The following is a 22049-nucleotide window of genomic DNA, read 5'->3' on the forward strand; positions in this document are numbered from 1 at the left end:
CAGTCGTTCAGTCGTGTCTGACTCTTCGTGACCCCATGGACCATAGCACGCCAGGCCTTCCTGTCCTGCGCTCTCTCCCGGAACGTGCTCAAGTTCATATTCATTGCATCAGTGATGCTATCTAGCCATCTCATCCTCTGCCGTCCCCTTCTCCTTTTGCCTTCAGTCTTTCCCAGCATCAGGGTCTTTTCCAGAGAGTTTTCTCTTCGCATTAGGTGGCCAGAATATTTGAGCTTCAGCTTCAGGATCTGTCCTTCCAATGAGCACTCAGGCTTGATTTCCTTTAGGATTGACTGATTGGACCTCCTTGCAGTCCAGGGGACTTGTAAGAGTCTTCTCCAGCACCACAGTTCGAAAGCATCAATTCTTCGGTGCTCAGCCTTCCTTATAGTCCAGCTCTCACAGCCATACATTACTACTGGGAAAACCATAGCTTTGATTAGACGGACCTTTGTCGGCAAGGTGATGTCTCTGCTTCTTACTATGCTGTCTAGGTTGGCCATAGCTTTCCTCCCAAAGAGCAAGCGTCTTTTAATTTCATGGCTACAGTCACCGTCTGCAGTGATCTTGGAGCCCAAGAAAGTAAAATCTGTCACTGCTTCCATTTCTTCCCCTTGTATATGCCAGGAAGTGATGGGGCCAGATGCCATGATCTTAGTTTTTTTAATGTTGAGTTTCAAACCAGCTTTTGCACTCTCCTCTTTCACCCTCAACAAGAGGCTCTTTAGATCCTCTTTGCTTTCTGCCATTAGGGAGGTATCGTCTGCATATCGGAGGTTGTTGATAATTCTCCCGGCAATCTTAATTCCGACCTGTGATTCATCCAACCCGGCGTTTCTCATGATGTACTCTGCATATAAGTTAAATAAGCAGGGTGACAATATGCAGCCTTGTCATACTCCTTTCCCAATTTTGAACCACTCAGTTGTTCCATGTCTGGTTCTTACTGTTGCTTCTTGACCCTCGTACAGGTTTCTCAGGAGACAGGTAAGGTGGTCTGGTACTCCCATCTCTTTCAGAATTTGCCACAGTTTGTTGTGATCCACACAATCAAAGGCTTTAGCGTAGTCAATGAAGCAGAAATAGACGTTTTTCTGGAATTCTCTTGCTTTCTCCATGATCCAGCGAATGTTGGCGATTTGATCTCTAGTTCCTCTGCCTCTTCGAAACCCCGCTTGTACTTCCGGTAGTTCTCGGTTCGCATACTGCTGAAGCCTAGCTTGTAGGATTTTGAGCATCACCTTGCTGGCATGTGAAATGAGCACAATTGTATGGTAGTTTGAACACTCTTTGGCGTTGCCCTACTTTGGAATTGGAATGTAAACTGACCTTTTCCAGTCTTGCGGCCATTGTTGAGTGTTCCAAATTTGTTGGCATATTGAATGCAGCACTTTAACAGCATCATCTTTTAGGATTTTAAATAGCTCAGCTGGAATACTGTCATCTCCGCTAGCTTTGTTGTTAGTAATGCTTCCTAAGGCCCACTTGACTTCACTCTCAAGGATGTCCGGCTCAAGTTCAGTGACCGCACTATCATGGCTATCAGGGACATTAAGATCTTTCCTGTATAGTTCTTCTGTGTATTCTTGCCACCTCTTCTTAATCTCATCTGCATCTGTTAGGTCCCTGCCTTCTTTGTCCTTGATCATGCCCGTCTTTGCACAAAACGTTCCCTTGAGATCTCCAATTTTCTTGAAGAGATCTCTAGTCTTTCCCATTCTGTTGTTTTCCTCAATTTCTTTGCATTGTTCATTTAAGAAGGCCTTCTTGTCTCTCCTTGCTATTCTCTGGAACTCTGCATTCAGTTGGGTATATCTTCCCCTTTCTCCCTTGCTTTTCACTTCCCTTCTTTCCTCAGCTACTTGTAAAGCCTCATCAGACAGCCACTTTGCTTTCTTGCATTTCTTTTTCTTTGGGATGGATTGAGTTGCTGCCTCCTGAACAATGTTACGGACCTCCGTCCATAGTTCCTCAGGCACTCTGTCTATCAGGTCTAATCCCTGAAATCTATTCCTCACCTCCACTGTATATTCATAAGGGATATGATTTAGGTCATACCTGAATGGTTTAGTGGTTTTCCCTACGTTCTTCAATTTAAGCCGAAATTTTGCAACAAGAAGCTCATGATCTGAGCCACAGTCAGCTCCAGGTCTTGTTTTGACTGACTGTATAGAGCTTCTCCATCTTTGGCTGCAAAGTACATAATCAATCTGATTTCGATACTGACCATCTGGTGATGTCCATGTGTAGAGTCGTCTCTTGTGCTGTTGGAAAAGAGTGTTTGCTATGATCAGCGTGTTCTCTTGGCAAAACTCTATTAGCTTTTGTCCTGCTTCATTTTGTACACCAAGGCCATGCCTGCCTGTTATCCCAGTGATTTCTTGACTTCCTACTTTAGCATTCCAATCCCCTATGATGAAGAGGACATCTTTTTTTGGTGTTAGTTCTAGAAGGTGTTGTAGGTCTTCATAGAACCCATCAACCTCAGCTTCTTCGGCATCAGTGGTTGGGGCATAGACTTGAATTACTCTGATGTTGAATGGTTTGCCTTGGATTCGTACTGAGATCATTCTATCATTTTTAAGATTGTACCCCAGTACTGCTTTTCCCACCCTTTTGTTGACTATGAGTGCTACTCCATTTCTTCTAAGGGATTCTTGCCCACAATAGTAGATATGATGGTCACCTGAATTAAATTCGCCCATGCCTGTCCATTTGAGTTCGCTGATTCCCAAGATGTCGATGTTCAATCTTGCCATCTCATGTTTGACCACCTCCAGCTTACCTTGATTCATTGATCTGACATTCCAGGTTCCTAAACAATATTGTTCTTTACAGCATCGGATTTTCTTTTCACCACCAGACACATCCACAGCTGAGTGTCCTTTCGGCTTTGGCCCAGCCACTTCACTCTTTCTTTACTTGGAAATACCCTCTCCTCTTCCCCAGTAGTATATTGGACACCTTCCGACCTGAGGGGCTCATCTTCCGGCGTCATCTCTTTTAGCCTTTTGATACGTTCCATGGGGTTTTCTTGGCAAGAATACTGGAGTGGGTTGCCATTTCCTTCTCCAGTGGACCACATTTTGTCAGAACTCTCTGCCATGACCTGTCCATCTTGGGTGGCCCTGCACGGCATAGCTTATGACTTCACTGAGTTACGCAAGCCCCTTCACCACAACAAGGCAGTGATCCATGAAGGGGCTGTATTTCTATAATTCTTGCTAAATATGCATTCTTTACGTGTAAATTAGCACATGCACATTTTATGCAAATTGGTGCCCTCTTTTGCTCTCTTTTTTGGTGGTGAGTCAGGGGCCACCCTAGAAGGAGCTCCCACTGACCACAGGCTCCCTCCCTGTTCTTCTTGATGAAGCCATGTTTTCCAACGCTCACCAGCAAGCTTTCCTTTATTATACTACAACTCCTGGTCATTTGCAGCCCTGCATGTCAATCTCTTTTAAAAATCCACTTTCAAATTCCTAAGCCAAAATATAGCAACATAGGCATGGCCAAATTAAAATACATAATTCTTCTCTTCCCAAATCAAGGTCTTGTCCAATTTGAAGCAGAAGCCAATCACAGACTCCTTTCTTCCTTTTTTTTTTATCAAGCTGTCAAATCAAGGCATTTTACAAAGGAAGCCCTTTACTTTTGTTTGATTCTGTCCCTTGTCCTGCATGCCACTGCGTAGTAGATGTTTGATTGAGGTTGGCTGGCAGTTGTTAGAGATTCTTCTAGCAGAGCAGAAGGGCTTGTACGTAAATAACTACCAACTCAGATGCCCATTCATCCATCAAAGTGAAACGGATTCATGCTACTGCCAAGAACAACACAAGACTGCTTGTGAAATAATGGCTAACCAACCAAAGGGAAAACAATGTTAACAAACCCATTGAGAGGCTTAGCGGCAGGTTAATAGAACATTTGCTTAAAATTTGAATCAGAACACGTTCTCTCAGTTCTCTCAACAAAGAGCTAAGTCTTAGCTTGGATCTGCATGGGGGATACAACTAAACAGGGCCTTTGGCTTAGGGCTGCCAACTGTTCCATTTGCCCTGCTCCGGTACATTTAACAGCAGCCCGAGGATCAAACTACACACCATTATGCATGGTGTGGAGAATGTGGATAGGGAGACATTTTTCTCCCTCTCTCATAACACTAGAAACTGGGGCCATCCTATGAAGATGATTGGTAGGAGATTCAGGACAGATGAAAGGAGGTACTTCTTCACACAGTTCATAGTTAAAACTATGGTGCCCACTAAAATAGGTGGGCTGCCTCAAAACATATTACTTACCTGGAGCAGCTTGTAAAGAAAACAAACATGAGAAGCAAATCTGTGGATCCCCATGGCTCAGATCCCCATGACAGCTAGCTCCTTCCATTATAAATCCCTTAATACAACCTTCCTCAACCTGGTGCCCTCCAGATATTTTGGACTACATCTCCCAGGATTCCTGACTCTTGGACATGGGGACTCATGGGAGTTGAAGTCCAAAACATCCGGAGGGCACCAGGTTGGGAAAAGCTGCCTTGATATATTACAGCCAGATCCATGGACCACATGTGGCCCCCACTGCCCCCCAAATTTGGGTGGTCCTTTTTTTAAGGCATTTGTAGCTGCTATGGAGCACCCAAATTGTCAAATGTAGCTTGCAAAAAAGCTAATTTTGACCCTTTGGGCACTCTGTAGCACTACAGATAATTTTTTTAAAGATAGTGCCTGTGGGAAGGGATGGTCCATGGGGGGTGGTCCGAGGGGGGGGGAATGGCCTCCTGACCTCCTGACATTGCCCACCCTGTTATGTAGATTTAGTTGTAAGTGTTGCAAAGTGGAGAAGCTACTGGACTGAGACACTCAGGCCCTCTGGGTTTAATTTTCTTTCCTGGAGCGTTGCCTAGAGGAGGAGTAATGGCCTCTGCTTAGCAGACTGTTCCAAAACTCACCTTATCCTTGGCGAAGCTGAAGAGCAGTTTGCGCTCAGTAATGAACTGGACAGCTATTACGCTGTCCAAATGGCCCTCCAGGACTCCAGCAGGTTTGGATGCGACATAAGGATTCCAAAGGCAAACGCGGTGGTTAATTCCTGCAGTTGCTGTTCAAAGTCACAAAGTTGAAATGCATGTTCTTTAAAATCCCAGACACGGCTAATGAATATACCACAGTTGCAGCAACTGTACAAAGATGATGGATTCTCTTCCAATCTCCAGATTTGATCACATGGGTGTTTCCCCTTTCCCCTCCCTAGTTTTATTTAGGGATGTACAAATCCCCTACCTGCCAGTCTGGGGGGGGGGGTGCAGGAGGGCGATCCGTTCCTCCCCCCGGAATCCTTGCTGGCCGGCTCCACTCTGCAGCGACTCCACTCCATACAGCAAGCGATACAGCCGCCATTACCGTGCTGTATCGCTGAGCACTCACTGCAGGAAGGGATCTGGACACAAATGGTGTCTGCTATGCCATTTGCATCCCTGTTCTTTCACGTGATAGGCTACACAAATACCTATGTAAATACAAATGTGTAACCTATTGCGTGAAAAAACAGAGACGCAAATGGCGTAGCAGCTGCCTGTATCGCTTGCTGTACGGAGTCGGCCGGCGAGGAGGATCCGGCGCGGGTCCAGCGGGAGATGGAGGTAGGTGGACCCGATCCGCCACGGACTCGGGAGGCTGGATTCAAAAGAATCCGGCCTTAATTGAGTCCCTGGAGGAATTCTCCGCCATCCCTAGTTTAGTTTTCTTCATAAAAATGTATATATTTTTCAATTGCTTGCTTCAATTTAGAGCCAAGGAGAAACATCCAGTATTGCTGCTGTTCTCCTGCTGTTTCTTTTGTGCCAGAAGGCGTGACCACTCACAGAATGGGGATTTGCGGTTCTAAAAGTAATGAGAGAAATGAGTGGAAATTCTTGTTTCTGGATCAGGACAAGTCAGCAGAGCTCCCTTCTGTGTAGGGATATACAGATTTTGTAAAATCCACTCTGACTACATTTTCTGGATTGTCAGGTACCTTTTTTCCAATTGTCTGCTGATGGGTGGAATCAGATTTTTTTCCAATTTCCCAAATTTGTGCAAATTCGCACTTGTGAAAATGCATAAATCCCTCCCAAATACACATATTCGTGCTTTAGCCCATGGGGGAAATGTGCACATTCAACTTGGGGGTTTGGGGGGTTTTAAACGTATTTTTCTACAACTAAATTTGCATAAGATTCCAGAAACTAAAAAAAAAAAAAACAGCCCACAAGTCTGCGGAATCATTGCGCCTCAGAAAAGGCCTGTCTGCTGCAGGATCCCCAGGTCAGTTTCATAGAAATCCAAAATCATTTGATTCCATTGTGGATTCCTCCAGCATCCCTACTTCTGTAAAGTCCGCTGATCTGCCCTGGCCCAGAAACAAGCATTTGCACTTATTTTGGGTTACTTGTGGAACTAAATCTCCATTAAGCAAGCAGTAGCTCTTGCTGGCACATGGGCATAAAAGGATTCCAACCACTGTGACCGAGAGAAGGAAACACTGACTTCACTTGGAGCTAACTCTATGCTCAGATTCAATCCCCCATCTGTATGTATGTATGTATGTATGTATGTATTTATTTATTTCTTTTCTTAATCGCCCATCTGGCCAGTCACCTGGCCACTCTGGGCAATGTACAGCAATACAAACAATTTTAAAACAATAAAATTCTATTTTAAAACATCAAAATGGAACAGTAAAAATGGAACAGCAATGAACTCTCCCACACGGTTGTGAAAAGAAGTTATAATACAGCACTTGCAAGTTTAAAGGGCTATAGTACATAATGAGCAAGGTTTCATTGATTTAAATGCATTCTTTTCATTTATGAAAAGCATTTCCATCCCACCTTTTCCATCCAGAGAGGATATCCAAGTTGACTCACAATATATAAAAGTACAATAAAATACAGACAATTAACAGTACAAATCTATGCATGTTTCCTCAGAAGTAAGACCCACTGTTTTCAATGGGGCTCACTTCACACTCTGTGTGTTTAGGATTGCAGCCTAAAATTAATGTATCAGCAGAGGGATAATTTAAAAAACAACATCAACAGAAGTTAACCATCTGAGCATTTAGCCATTGCCCAGGTCAAACGCTTGCTAAAATAAAACAGCAGCTTCTTGTCTTGGTTCCTATAAAACAGGCGAGAAGGGACAAGGGAGCAATCTGAGTCTCCCTGACCAAGGACTTCCAGAACCTGGTCATCACCAAAAGCCTTCTCTCATGTACCCATTCAGTGTACCCACTTCAGTTGGTGGTGGGACAAGAAGGAAGGCCTCATTCAAGTATATAGCTCCCTACCCTATTGCCTTCTCAGGGCAATGGCGTGTGTGTATTCCCTCTATTTCTGATGTTCAAGTGTGAGTGCCATTGTTTATGTAGCCAAATAGCACCATCCATCCACACACAAGAGCGAGGTAACAGCAGGCTTGGGGAAACCCCAAGGTTTGCAGAACAAACAAACAAATTAGAAAAATCCCTAATATACATAATATATATAATACATATACCTAATTGAATGTACATTCATTATAATCTGTGACAATGTGTATGTGTATGTGTATATATACATACATACATACATTCTTGCATATCCCACCTTTGTGCAACTGGAAAACCCCCAGGGCAAGTCGCTGGGCAGCTGGGCAACAGCCACCAATGATACCGCTGCCAGGAGTGCCCTAGGTGCCTCCTTAAGTCCCCTACAATAGCCACCTCACGACACAGACAAAAGGGATTCTTTCCAAGGCTTTATTCCTTTACAACTTAATGACTCTTTCAGATGCTAATCACCAGCGACTAAGCAAGGAAACGCACTGGGGTAGTTAGCAGAGTAGCCTAAGCTCCGGGTAAGGCAGGTGGTCCCCGTTTGAAGAGGAAGAGCGGGGAAACTCTGAACTTATGGGCTATGGAGAGGTCCTCCCTCTTACCCGGGGATCCTCGTTTTAGCACCAAGCGGGCAGAGCGCCGCCTCTTGGCACCCTCCATCAGGCGCCGTTCCCTCCATCTTTGCTGAGCGTCCAGCAAGATCCCATCCCCCGCTCTCTCACTGCTAGGGTCACTATCTCTCTCAGGAATGCAGGCAGGCGGAATCTCTCCCTGCCGCTGTGCCTGTGAGAGATGAGCGAGCTCCTCTCCCACAGGTGGTTGGTCCTCCTCAGAATCAGAACTACTCTGGGGCTCTATGGGCTCAGTATCCACCCTGACAACTACTCTCTCTAAGAGCTTATCTATATCAATAGTCATTCCCTCTTCCCAGGGAACTAGATATGTCAGGAAGGCTTGCTATCTCTAGCCAAAAAAAGCCCCCCATTCATATCAAACCACAGTTCCCAGGATTTATACTGGTGAAACTGGTAGAAATTGAAACATTGGGGCATGTACCTCCACTTCTGACTTTGATCAGTTTAATAAATGAGAAGTATAAATAATGCCCTATTGTTTCAGTATGTAGACAATGCTTTTACCTTGTGCAAGTTTTTTTCTGGTCCTCATATGTCATACTCTAGTCTTCTTCACAATTTACTTTTATTCAGTATCCAAGCTTCCTTCTTGCTCACCTTCATTCTAGTTTTCCTTCAATTGCAGCTTAATCCACTATTTCTTAGAGTATGCCCTATACTAGATTGCAACTTCACATCACTCTTTCAAGTCCTGTGAAATACTTCTTTATTGGCTTCCCTGTCTATTCAATTCATTTTGAAAGCTTTGGGTTCCCTTTGTTCCATTTTACCCATGGTCCCTGCTCCATTCGGAGTTGAGAGACCCATCTGTACCCAGCGGAGGCTGGTGGCTCTGATTTCAGTGGGGCTGTGAATTCATCCACTGTGAATCAGTTAGAACCAGCCAAAACTTTAAAGGAGCTATCCAAGGTGCCCAACCCTATCTCCAAAACAGCCCCACTGAAATTGGAGCCATCAGTCTCCACTGTCTGTATGGTTTTATAAACTTCTTTTCCAGGGCTAAGCTTCTATTCCTTTCACCAGCAACCATTCCTCTTGATATCATTTGCACCTGACTTACAGAGACTACAGTTAAGAGGCTGCACTCTGGGCATTTGTGGGCTGTGGAGATGGTAGTGGGACATAGGAGGAGAGACAACCTATACCACAACCCCAAATCGGCTGAACCATTATGAAGGCTTCTAAGGAACTGCTGTTTTATGAGAATTCTCAGAGTCCTCTGAATGCTCAGAGCCATCACAAAAAGCACCGCTTGCAGAATTCCTCAGGGGAACCTGTGTTGGTAATATATATCTATAATCTATTCACATTTGTCATACAAAAGTACCCTGATATATAGGGCCCTAGGCATTTAGTAGTTCTAAGATACAGCCACCACTAGGTAAATGCCATGTTTTACAATCTTACTACAATTTACTGCACCTTACTGGATGGAATGGAGCCCAGAAAATGACTTCCTCATTTTATCACACTTCCTTCCACATGATAACCACAATTACTGCTCCTGTCATAAGCCAGAAGACTAGGAGGCTACACCCCCCCATTCCCTCCTAGGAAGAATACCAGCAAGGGACTATCAGCCTGCCCCCACCTGGGTTAACTGGCTTTCTCAAATTGATCTCCCCTTATATCTATTCCCTCCCTTTTTCTTGTGTGTCTAGTCTTTGGTGTTACATCTGAACAAAAATGGAATGCATACCTACACAACTAACTGATATTGATATTAGGCAGTTTTAAGTATCATGGCTTCCCCCCAAAGAATCCTGGGAACTGTAGTTTAATGAAGGGGCTGTTAGAGATTCCTTGCCCCCTTAACAAAACTGCAATTGTCATAGTTTTCCTAGTTGGGGGAATGGCTGCTAAAACCGCTTGAGTCTGCAGTGTAGAATTCTTCTTAGTCTTTTGATTGTCCCATTAGAATGTATAATAAAGAAGAGACATTATAAGCTACATACCTATCAAGTTGAGCCTGGGATGGAAGTCAAAGGCATTGATTCCTTGGGTGACATTGAAAGTTGTCATTGTAAGATGAGAACTTAATTTTTCTCTCCAAGCTAGCACCAGTGTGTTTGCACTACTGGTTGTTACAGAGATAAAGACATCTAAAGAGGAGCTGTATGCAACTGAAATGGGACAGAGATGATATTTGAATTAAATTCTTCATCAAGTAAGAGTTCTTACCTAGAACTGAGCTGTGACTGTTGTTCTTGTTATTAAATATTGGAAGTCTCACTGCTAGGTATGGCTGGATCAGTCTATTTCTGCTCCATGTCACTTTGGGAGCACTCATTCATAAATCTGTTCCAGCCTATTTCCATTTTTCATCTGCAAATTGTTTTTAAAATATCTGCACAAAAATTTCATATATATATATATATATATATATATATAACTAAATACATACATTTCACAAAATACACCTTTATAAATTAATTTTTCTATAAATGTACACATTTAGAGAAATGTGTGGTGGGAAGTGAAAAGGGGGAGTGGAAGTTAAAAGGGGAAGTCAATAATAGAAGCCCAGCTAAAATGTCTACCACAGGTTAGGAAAAATAGCATCAAGTCCAAGAGGTCGCCAAGCATGGTTAACGAGCAGTGTTAAGGGAGCTATTAGAGAAAAGAGAGCTTCCTTCAGAAAATGGAAGTCTTGCCCAAGTGAGGAAAACTAAAGGGAACACATGCTTGTACAAAGGCAATGCAAGCAGACAGTAAGAGATGCAAAAAAAGCATTTTGAAGAGCATATCACTAACAACATCAAGGCCAACAATAAAGAATTCTTTAAATATATCAGAAGCGGAAAACCAGCTAGGGAGGCAGTTGGACAATTGGATGACAATGGAGTTAAAGGAGTGTTGAAGGAGGACAAGGAGACTGCAGAGAAACTGAATGAATTCTTTTCATCCATCTTCACTGCAGAAGATAAAGCACAGATACCTGCCCTGAACTGATGTTTTCAGGAAGGGAGTCTGAGGAACTGATTATTGATCAACTTATTGATAAGTTGAAAGCAAATAAATCACCAGGCCCAGATAGTAGCCATCCTAGAGTTCTCCAAGAATTCAAATATGAAAATGTTGACCTTCTAACCAAAATATGCAACATGTCCCTAAGTTCAGCCTCTATACCAATGGACTGGATGATAGCCAATGTAACACCAGTTTTCAAAAAGGGATCCAGGAAATTACAGGCTTGTTAGCGTAACGTCTGTTCCAGGTAAATTGGTTGAAGGCATTATTAAAGATAAAATTTGTAAGCATATAGAAGGACAAGACCTGCTGAAAAAGAATCCACATGGCTTCTGCAAAGGTAAGTCCTGTCTCACTAACCTTTCAAGTTCTTTGAGAATGTCAATAAACATGCAGACAGGGTGATCCAGTAGACATTGTTTGCTTGGACTTTCACAAGGCTTTGACAAAGTCCCTCACCAAAGACTCCTGAGCAAACTTAGCAGTCATAGAATAAGAGGACAGGTTCTCTTATGGATCAGTAACTGGTTAAAGAACAGAAACCAGAGAGCAGGAATAAAAGGTAAATTCTCCCAATGGAGGGAAGTAAATAGTGGGGTCTCACAGGGATCTGTATTAGGACCAATGCTTTTCAACCTGTTCATAAATGATCTGGAATTGGGAGTGAGCAGTGAAGTGGCCAAGTCTGTAGATGACACCATATTATTTAGGGTGGTTAAAACAAGAAGGGATTGTGAAGAGCTCCAAAAGGATCTCTCCAAACTGGGAGAATGGGCATCTAAATGGCAAATGCAGTTCAATGTAAGCAAGCGTAAAGTGATGCATGTTGGGGCGAAAAATCCCAACTTCAAGTATAGCCTGATGGGATCTGAGCTAGTGGTGACCGACCAGGAAAGAGATCTTGGGGTTGTGGTGGACAGCTTAGTGAAGATGTCAACCCAGTGTGCAGCCACTGTGAAAAAGGCAAACTCCATGTTAGGCATAATTAGAAAAGGAATTGAGAATAAAACTGTCAATATCATACTGCCCATCTACAAATCTATGGTGTGACCACACTTGGAATACTTTGTCTAGTTCTGGTCAGCACACCTAAAAAAAAGATATTGTAGAGCTGGAAAAAGTATGGAAAAGGGCTACTTGTTTAGCCTAGAAAAAAGGACGGTAAGGGGAGACATGATAGAGGTCTAGAAAAATATGCATGGTGTGGAGAATATAGATAGGGAGACATTTTCCTCCCTCTCTCAAAATACTAGAACTCAGGGACATCCTATGAAACTGATTGGTGGGAGATTCAGGACAGATAAAAGGAAGTACTTCTTCACACAATGCATAATTAAACTATGCTACCACGTCCACAGGATGTAGTGATGACCACCAATTGGGATGGCTTTAAAAGGGGGTTGGACAAATTCCTGGAGGAAAAGGCTATCAATGGCTACTAGTCTTTTTTTAAAAAAAAAAAAATACTTTTTATTCTATTTTTTTATCTTTATAAATGAAATAAACACTACCAATAACTATAATTTTCCCCACAATACAGTACTCTTAGGAGGACACAGCAATAACGAAGGAGGAAAAGAAAAAAAGAGAAAGAAGAAAAGGATTAAATTTAAATTCCATTACACAAAAACTTCAGATCCCATTCCACTTAAAAATTATAACTATAACATTGGCAATATTACAATTCAATACAGTCTAAATAATCAACCTTACATTTCAATATCATATCATCAGTCTTATAGCAAGGAAGCAGGCCTACAATTCTTTTCCAGTAACCATATATTGCCCTTCAGCTAATATATAATATTAAAGCTTAAAAATTTAACCAGCCAAAAATCTTAGTAACCAATAATGATAGTAATAATAAAAAGGAGATTTAAAAGGATTAATAATAATACTAACAAATCACTAATAAAATTTATAATATTATATGATAATAAATCTTAAAATCAACCTTACAACAATCACTAATATATTATGTACTAGATATATAAATGAGTGTGCATATTTCTATACACCTTCAGACAGTAAATTTAAGTACAGTATATCATATCCATTTTAAAAAGAAAGAATTTAAAGAAAAAAGAGAAAGGGGGAAAAAATGAGAGAAGATAAACAAAAAGAACGGATATATATATGATCAATTATCTCTGGCCTAGCCTGTATCTTCCAGACTAAACGAAGCCCATTAGCAAAACATGTTTGTAAATTCCAGTTCATGGTGGTAGAGCAGAACTTTCATGTGATTTTCCATTTAGCCACGCCTCTGCCATTTCATGATTTAGAAACTTTTTCATCTGGCCTTCAGAAAAAATGCAAAATGTGGCAGGATATTTTAAGTGATATTGTACATTCATTTATTTTGCCAGATTTTTCGCCTTGGTAAATTGCCTTCTTTTATCAGCAACCTCTTTGGTGTAATCCGGAAATAGTGTAACTTTATCTTGTTTCCAAAAAAGGTTTCCACCCTCTCTTACCAAATGCAGGATATAATTTTTTGTGGAGATTCTTGCAAATTGGACTATAACCATATAACCAGTCCCTTTGGCATTTGACACACAGAATGCCTGCTCAATATCAAATGAATAATCAGATGGCACAGGGAGTATCTCATGCAGGAATTTATCTACAAAAGTAGACAAATTTACATCAGTAGATAAAATTGTAATACCAATGATACAGACATTTGCCCTGCATACAGAGGCCTCCAACTGAGAAATTCTGACCGATAAATGGTTGAAAAAAGCTTGTGATGTTGTTTCATTCCCTGCCACCCAATCTTGCAGCTCGTTAATCTTCACCTCCATTTTTTGCCAAGAAGTGTTGATTAAATCCACAGCCCCTTGCAGGGCAGTGATGGAATTTTGAATTGTATCCAGTCTCTTAGCCTGTTCCGCAAATTGCAAGGACAAAGTTTTTATCAAAGCAAGTAACTCCTCTGTATTTTCGCTTCTCAGAACCTTTGCCAAGGGAGGTGGGGGGGTAGGTGGAGAACCTTTTTTTCTCCTTAAAGCAGTCATCCTTCTCTTCAAACAAATCTTGCAGGTCCTCGAATATTGTTGATATATCTTAATCCATTCCTCAAATGTTGTTGGCATTTCTTAATCCATAAACTACAATGGAGCACGTCAACCCTATTTTCTCCTATCTACATAGGAGGTTCAAAACAGTTTTGAGCAATGATTAAGCTCTGGCAGACTAGCTCTGGAGTCCAGCCCCCCTGCTAATATGCAGAGATAGCTAATCTTCCAAAACTTGATCCAAAGCTGCTCCTGCCCCCCTTTTCATTCCGAGGGGAGATGAAAAGGTTTTTCAACCTTTTAAAAAGCTGTTTGAGACAGCATCCCGCGGAAGCTCCGCAGCATGCTGCAAGGGCGACATCGGCTCCCGATGGCTACTAGTCTTGATGGCTATGTGCTACCTCCAGTACCAGAGGCAGGGAGCCCATGTACACCAGTTGCTGGGGAACATGGGTGGGAGGGTGCTCTTGCGCTCATGCCCTGCTTGTGGGTTCCTGGTTGACAGCTGGTTGGCCACTGTGTGAACAGAATGTTGTTCTAGATGGACCCTTGGTCTGATCCATCATAGTTCATCTTATGTTCTTGTGTTCTAAATGCATTTTATCATAAAATACATATTTTAAAAAAGACGTTGCTATTTTTTTTTTGAGCTGAGGTCTGCATTGCAAAATTCAGAGCAGTGTGATGTCCAAAAGATAATTACTTTCTGAACTGCACATTAATCAGGTCAGTTCACATGGGAATTCACAAAAACTTAATTCCTGAAGCATCCCTTTTTAATATATATCAGATTTGAGGTAGGGAGGTAGGGAGGTGTGTTGATGTTTATGGCACAGCAGCTGCAGCTAGGCCATAGCCACCTTTAGTGCCATTTTCTTGGTAGAAAGGTGGGGTACAAAGCAAATAAATATTGTGCCATACATAGGGATCGGTGAGTATTTCATTTCAGTTTGGTTTTGATAAGAATTTACCAAAATTCACAAATGTTTGGGACAGAAGAACTTGAGATCAAAAAAATTCGTATGTGGGAGAAAGCAAAAATGACAGTCATCGATCTCTAGCCATACACTAGTCTAATTGCAAATGCAATCTGGTTTGAAAGGAGATCAACATTAAAATGCTAACGTTTTAACTCCTTGGCTTGTATCCAACGTAACAAGAGTTTCAGGCAGAGCCAGAAGTGTGCGTGTGTATGTGAAAGGGAGGGAGGGAGGGGGAGGAATGCAGAAACAAATAGAGAAAGACAGGGCTGAATGAACTGGAGTGAGTGATATTAAAGACATCCTTCTAAGCTGCAATCAGTAGACTGGTTTGTTAGAGACTTATCCTAATATTGGTGAATAAATAATGTCAAAATTTCACCACCTCCTTGGACAATTGATAACCTAGAATTGAGTAGACAAGAAAATGATCTGCACTGTAACTGTAGCTATGGTCTGATTAACGACTACAATTTGTAAATAAGGTTTAATCAACTGCTCGTCTGATTATTGATGACAAGAGAAGAAGCACATGCAGCAGCTCTTCACTACCATTTGTGATGAAATTATGCAACTTCTGTACAACACTTAATGATTGTACAACATTTGTGCATGTTGATGAGCAATTATCTATTCCTGAAGTCAGCAGCATTTTTCTTTAGCGGTCTGTTTTCAAGGCTTCCTAAAGGTGATAGAAGGTACCATGGAGATGTTAAACTGGGGGCGTGGATGCATCTTTTCCCTAAGGCACACACATGTAAATGTGTGCACATGGACATTAAGGCATCACAAAGTGCGAATTCCACATGCCGGTGAGGGTCATTTCAAACTCTTGCTACATTGTAGGACAATGACGTCTTTCAAATATGACTTTTGCCAAAAGCACAACCCCTCACCCCCACCCCCAGCTCTTGAATCAACATGGAACAAGCTATTGAGAACTAAATGAGCACTGCTTTCAGCACTGTGTAATAGTCTGTTGGTGGTGCTAGCTTGGCCAGTGGTCTTTAACACTGGAATGGGTGGGCTATAAACACGTCCCTGTCTTCAACTGTCAGCCATTGAAGGGCATAGCATTGCTACCTTCACTAGTGTCACTACCTTTAATCCTTGGAGCTAGGAGTTTCGCAGCAGTGTAATTGTTTATACACATATTATTATTAAGAAGTTTTCACTTCACTCAATATTTGAGGGAGCACCTCTCCCTATATATGCCTGCCTGAGAACTGAGATCTGTTGGAGAGGCCCTCCTCTGTGTCCCACCAGTACGAGACATACACTATGGTGGGACATGGGAGAGGGCCTTCTTGAAGGTCAGATTGGCACAGACATTGGTCTCGTTTCGGCACCAAGTAAAAACTTGGCTTTTTACCAAAGCCTTTGAGGGCTAAATGCATCCCCTAGCACATTGTTTTAACTGTTTTATTGTTTTAGATTTTAACTGGTTTTAGCTTGTTTAATGGTTTAATATGTTTTTAGGTGTTTAAATTATTTATTGTTTTATACTGTTTACATTGATTTTATCTGTATGCTACCCTGAGATCTTAATGATATAGGGCAGGATACAAATGTTTTAAATACATACATACATACATACATACATACATACAAGAAAAAATGCCACGTAACAGGTTTTTCCAATTTCCCCACCACTTAATTTTTTTCCCTGGAAAAATGGGGAGGGGACAATTAGGGGCCACAGGGAACCTAGTTTTTATTCCACTGTTTTTCCCCAACCATTTACATATCTGGCCTCACCAACTGGTAGTCATGCGATACTGCCAAGCCCTGCCTCTTGAATCTCAGTTTTCAGCTGCCATCATGATCAACCTGGCTACCCTACCAAGTGTACAGTTCTCAGGGAACCATGGCCAATTCCAGCCTCCCCCCCCCCCCCCGACAAATAGACGTGTGTATTGAGGGTATTGGTACACATGTTTTTTTAAAAAAAAAAAAAAATGAGCACATCTTAAAAATGCAATGTTTAAAAACAGGCCCAAGTAAAGGAATTCTGAAATACAAAATTAGCTGTTATTCCTCCATGAACACATGACAACACTTAACACTAAGCATAATTACTGTCAAAAACAATAACCGTCTTGGAGATAGGTTTGGTATATGCTGTTGTAATTTTTGCTTTGCAGTCCATCTGGAAAGACAGATTTTATTTTTTTTAAAACCTAGCAACACACGTACAAAAAACGTGGAGCCCTATTTCATGGTTTGCCTCTCTGAGCTCTAGGGACTTTTATGAGACTAAAACATTATATATGTTAAGAGCCAAGTAATATTCGTAGTTTGTAAAAAGAAAGAAAGAAAGAAAGAAAGAAAGAAAGGACATAAACTGGCTTCTGACTAAATTACATTGTAAGTCAAGCTCCTTGAAGGATGTCCAAGTGGGAAAAGGTGAGTAATTTTCATATCAGGAATGTCTATGGCAAATGGAGAATGTTCTGTTGCGTGACAAAAAGATGAAATGGGGTAGAAGGATGAGAGAGAGGGGGAGAGAGAGAGGTCTGTTCTAAGTATCATGAGATCAGGGAATCATAGAGTTGGAGGGGGCCTTATAGGCCAAGGGTGGGCAGAAAGTAGATCTCTAGATTTTTTTGGACTTCAACTCCTAAGCATTAGAACATAAGAACATGAAGAGTCATGCTGGATCAGGCCAAGTGATCTAGTCCAACATTCTGTTCACAGAGTGCCAACCAGCTGCCCATGGGAAACCCAGAAGCAGGACATGAGTGTAACAGCACCCTCCCACCCATATTCCCCAGCACCTGGTGTACATAGGCATACTGCCTTTGATACTGGAGGTAACATAGAGCCATCAGAACTAGTAACCAGTGATGGCCTTATCCTCCAGGAATTTGTCTAACCCCCTTTTAAAGCCATCCAAATTGGTGTCCATCATTTGTGGCAGCAAATTCCATAGTTTAACTGTGTGCTGTGTGAAGAAGTACTTCCTTTTATCTGTCCTGAATCTCCCACCAATCAGCTTCATGGGTTGACCCCAGGTTCTAGTATTTTGAAAGACAGAAAAATGTCTCCTTATCCACATTCTCCACACCATGCATTATTTTGTACACTCTATCATGTTCCCCATACTTGCCTTTTCTCCAAGCTAAAAAATCCCAGCTCTTGTACCCTTCCCTCATAGGGGAGTTGCTTCACCCCCTTGATCATTTTAGTTGCCCTTTTCTGCACTTTTCCCAGCTCTACGATATCTTTTTTTAGGTGTGGTGACCAGAACTGTACCCAGTATTCCAAGTGTGGTTGCCCCACAGATTTGTGTAAGGGCAGTATGATCGTGGCAATTTTATTCTCAATTCCTCTCCTAATTCTGCCTAACATGGAATTTGCCTTTTCTCACAGCAGCCGCATACTGGGTTGACATTTTCATCAAGCTGTCCACCACAACCCCAAAATTTCTGACTATTGGCCATACTGGCAGGGGCTTCTGGGAGTTGAAGTCCAAAACATCTAATGACCTACCTTCTGCCCACCCCTGTTGTAGCCTATCTAGTCTAATGCCCTGCTCAGTGCAGGAAATCTATTAGTAGAACATCTCAACAAATGGCTGTCCAGCCTCTACTTGAAAACCTCCAGTGAGGGAGAGCCCACCACATATAAAGTAGCTAACATATAAGGCATGCACAAAAAAATGAAACATGATCAAAGGATATAGAGAATATAGATAAAGAATATAGGAGAGCAATAGCCAAAGTAGGGTGGTACATGTACTGACCCACCTGAGGCACCAATTTATTCCAATACAGATCACACAGACACACACACACACACACACACCATGGCTACTAGGTGCATGATTTCATTTCATTTATTATATTTCTATACCACCCCATAGCTGAAGCTCTCTGGGCGGTTCACAGAAATTAAGAAGGCAAGCTCCCATCAGTGGGGGAGCCCAGTCCAAGTCAGGACCATGGTGGGGGGAAACGGTTAAAAAAAACACACATGGTCCTGATCTGGATCAGCCCCTCTTCCTGCCCCAGGTGCTATTTTAAAAAGTAAGCATGGAAAGGCAAACTGCACAATTAACTCGTCATGTCTTGATTGGCTCTGAGATTTATAAAAAGGCTTTGAATTTGGGACCATATGTCACTAATACCAGAGCTCTGCCTCCAAAGAAAAGGCTTGCATGAGAACTGATACTGACTAATCTCAGAATCCTTATGGATTACACAAAAGTCCAGTGTCTGCTATTCCCAAGGAAAAGCTGCTTTCAGAGGGGATATTTTGGAGCGAAGCGGCAGCAGAGGGGGCACAGATGCTTCGCCAACAGTGACTTCTTCGTTCCATCCACCCACCTCCAACAGCAGCTGTTGGTCTTTTGATGACTGTTTACCAATCCTGGACAATAAATGATCTGGAATTGGGGTGAGCAGTGTAGTGAGCAGATCGGCTGAATTATTTAGGGTGGTTCAAACAAAAAAGGGACAACAAAGAGTTCCGAAACAATCTCTCCACACCGGGGGAAGGGGCTTTAAAACTAGGGCTTGCAGGGACCCCCCGATCTGACTCGGAAGCTGCTTCACAGCTTTGGAGGTGGGCCTGATTCGGCTCGGGCTGATTCGGGGGGGGGTCCAACCCAACTCGACTCAGCCCTGAACCCAAAGTGGGATTCGCATGCTGAACCCCGCTTCAGGTTCCCCCGACATCCCCACGCAACTCCCCAGCTCCATACCTCCCACTGCCTTCTCCTCCTCCGCTGCTGCCGCCTCCACTGTCACCTTCTCCGCCACTGCCTTCATCGCCTTCACCACCACCTTCTCCACCTTCTCCACCGCTGCAACCTTCTCCACCACCTCCACTGCCTTCTCCTTGGCACCACCTTCTCTACCTTAGCTGCCTTCTCCTCACCGCTGCTGTCTCCGCTGCCACCTGAGGCCAGTCCTGAGGCCTGGACACCCGCTGACCCTTATTGCAGGGAGTCGTCATCTTTAAAATGGCAGCCTCCTGGAAGTTCCGGGAAGTTGCCATTTTTAAAATGGCGACTCCCTGCAATAAGAGTCGGCGCCTCAGGACCTGGCGGCGATGGCAGTGGCGATGAGGGTGGCAGAGGAGGAGGAGGAGGAGGTGGCGGTGGTGGTGATGGTGATGAGGCGATGGAGATAGAAGAGACAGTGATGACAGTGGTGGCGGAGGAGGAGAAGGTGGTGGCAGCAATGGCAGTGGTGGAGGCGGCAGCGACAGAGGCGGCAGAGGAGGAGGTGGCGGCTCAGGTAAGGACCTGGAGGCACTGGCACAGCTGGGCCACAGGTGCCAAAGCTTCGAAGCACACCAAGCACTTCAGAGAGCCCCCGACCCACTCCGCTTCACCTTGGAAGAGGCTCAAAGTGACCCAAAGTAGCCCGCTTCGACTCGGGGTTCGGGCCTGGGGCTGAAGCGGTGCACAGCCCTATTTAAAACAACAAATGCAGTTCAACATATTAGCCACCAAGCCATGTTCAAGGTTTTGTTGTTGATATTCAGTGCCCTAAATAACTCAAGGCCAGGACACCTAGCTGACCGCTTTCCCCTGTATACACCAAATTGACCCCTTAGATCTTCCGAGGCGGCCTTATTGGCCATTTTGCAACCAACAGAGTGTCACCAGGCAATGGCACTTCACTAGGTTTCCTCAGTAGCGGTACCCACCCTCTGGAACCCTCTTCTACATGTGGTTCCAGAGGCAAAAACTGTGGCGAGCTTCAGTCACCTCTTGAAAATGCATTTGTTCACTCAGGCTTTCCCCAGTTGGTAGTAATCGATTATGACAGTGCTCTGTTTTACTGCTTTTGTTGCAATGTTTTTAAGGTATTTATTGTTTTATGTGTTGGCTTTTAGATTGCATGATATGTGTTCGTATATAAAATGTTTGGAAATTCTGAGATGTCAAGCGGTATAGAAGTAGCTTAAAAAACAAACAAACAAATAAATGGTGCATTTGGGCAAAAAAATTAACTTCACATATATTCTGATGGGGTCTGAGCTGACAGTGAAAGGGACCTTGGGGTTGTGGGGGACAGCTCTATAAAAATGTTGACCCAGCGTGCTGCAACTGATGTGAAAAAGGCAATTTCCATGCTGGGATGATTAGGAAAGGAACTGAAAATAAAACTGCCATTATTATAGTGCCCTTATACAAATCTATGGTGCAGCTAGGGGTGTACGGATTCCCCACCTTCTGTTCCAGTGGGGAATCCATGGGGGTGGGAGGCTATCCATTCCTCCCCCCTCCCCGGAATCCTCCAGAGCAGTTCTGCTCTGCTCGGATTCCAGTGAGGGGGGACTGGCTTGGGGGCGCTTACCTTCTCTCCTGCCAGCCAGAGCCATTCACCTCCTCTCTGTCCCTGCCGAGCGCCACTGATCACATGTGCCCATAAACTTATACGCAAAATAGAGCTGTGAATCTTGCGTATAAGCCTATCGACACGTAGACTTATATGCAAGATTCATGACTCTATTTGCATATAAGTCTATGGGCACATCCTCCCGATCACCTTTTTTTTTTTTTAAGACATGCCAATAGGCAGGGACAGGGAGAAGGTGAACGGCTCTGGCTGGCAAGAAGCAGCCAAGTGCCGTTCCACCTCCAGTCCTCCTGGAGCAGAGGTAAGTCCTGATCCACTGCGGATTCCTGAGGCCGGATTCCAAAGAATCCAGCCTCGTTTGAATCTGCAGCGGATTTCTCCGACATCCCTAGGTGCAGCCACACTAGTGTGTGGCAGACATTGTGTTTCTCTTACAATGTCCTGGAATGTTGCTAGGTCTGACACATTGAGGAGGGTGAGCTCTTAAGGAATATCTCCAAACAGAAAGAATGGACATTAAAATGGCAAATGCAGTTCAGTGTCAGCAAGTGCATAGTGATGAATGTTGGGGCAAAAAATCCCAACTTCACATATACACTGATGGGATCCAAGCTGGTGATTACTGACTGTCAAGGTTCCACTTATCACCTGGACCCCCTGAGCAACTCCTTAAGGATCTCTTGCCTCCTTAAGAGTCCCACCCTTCCTTCTATTAAACTTCCTCCTTCCCAGTAATGTGGAATTTAGGCTGTATGCATGGGGTGACTGACCCTC

At 43.2% G+C, this 22049-nt stretch overlaps 1 protein-coding gene across 1 annotated transcript in view; it reads right to left on the bottom strand.

Moving 5' to 3' along the window:
- The window catches only part of WDR49 (WD repeat domain 49), a 275211-nt gene that overhangs the window by 198800 nt on the left and 54362 nt on the right, over positions 1-22049 (bottom strand). The window contains exons 5-6 of the mRNA XM_084847441.1: positions 9947-10114; positions 4952-5100 (exon numbers count right to left, since the gene is read on the bottom strand). Of these exons, the coding sequence (XP_084703567.1) occupies positions 4952-5100; positions 9947-10114 (317 nt within the window). The remainder of the gene's footprint in view (positions 1-4951; positions 5101-9946; positions 10115-22049) is intronic.

The sequence above is a fragment of the Heloderma suspectum genome, chromosome 3 (assembly GCF_057233095.1).
Source record: "Heloderma suspectum isolate Gila_16-S chromosome 3, 16-S_ref, whole genome shotgun sequence".
Lineage (NCBI taxonomy): Eukaryota > Metazoa > Chordata > Lepidosauria > Squamata > Helodermatidae > Heloderma > Heloderma suspectum.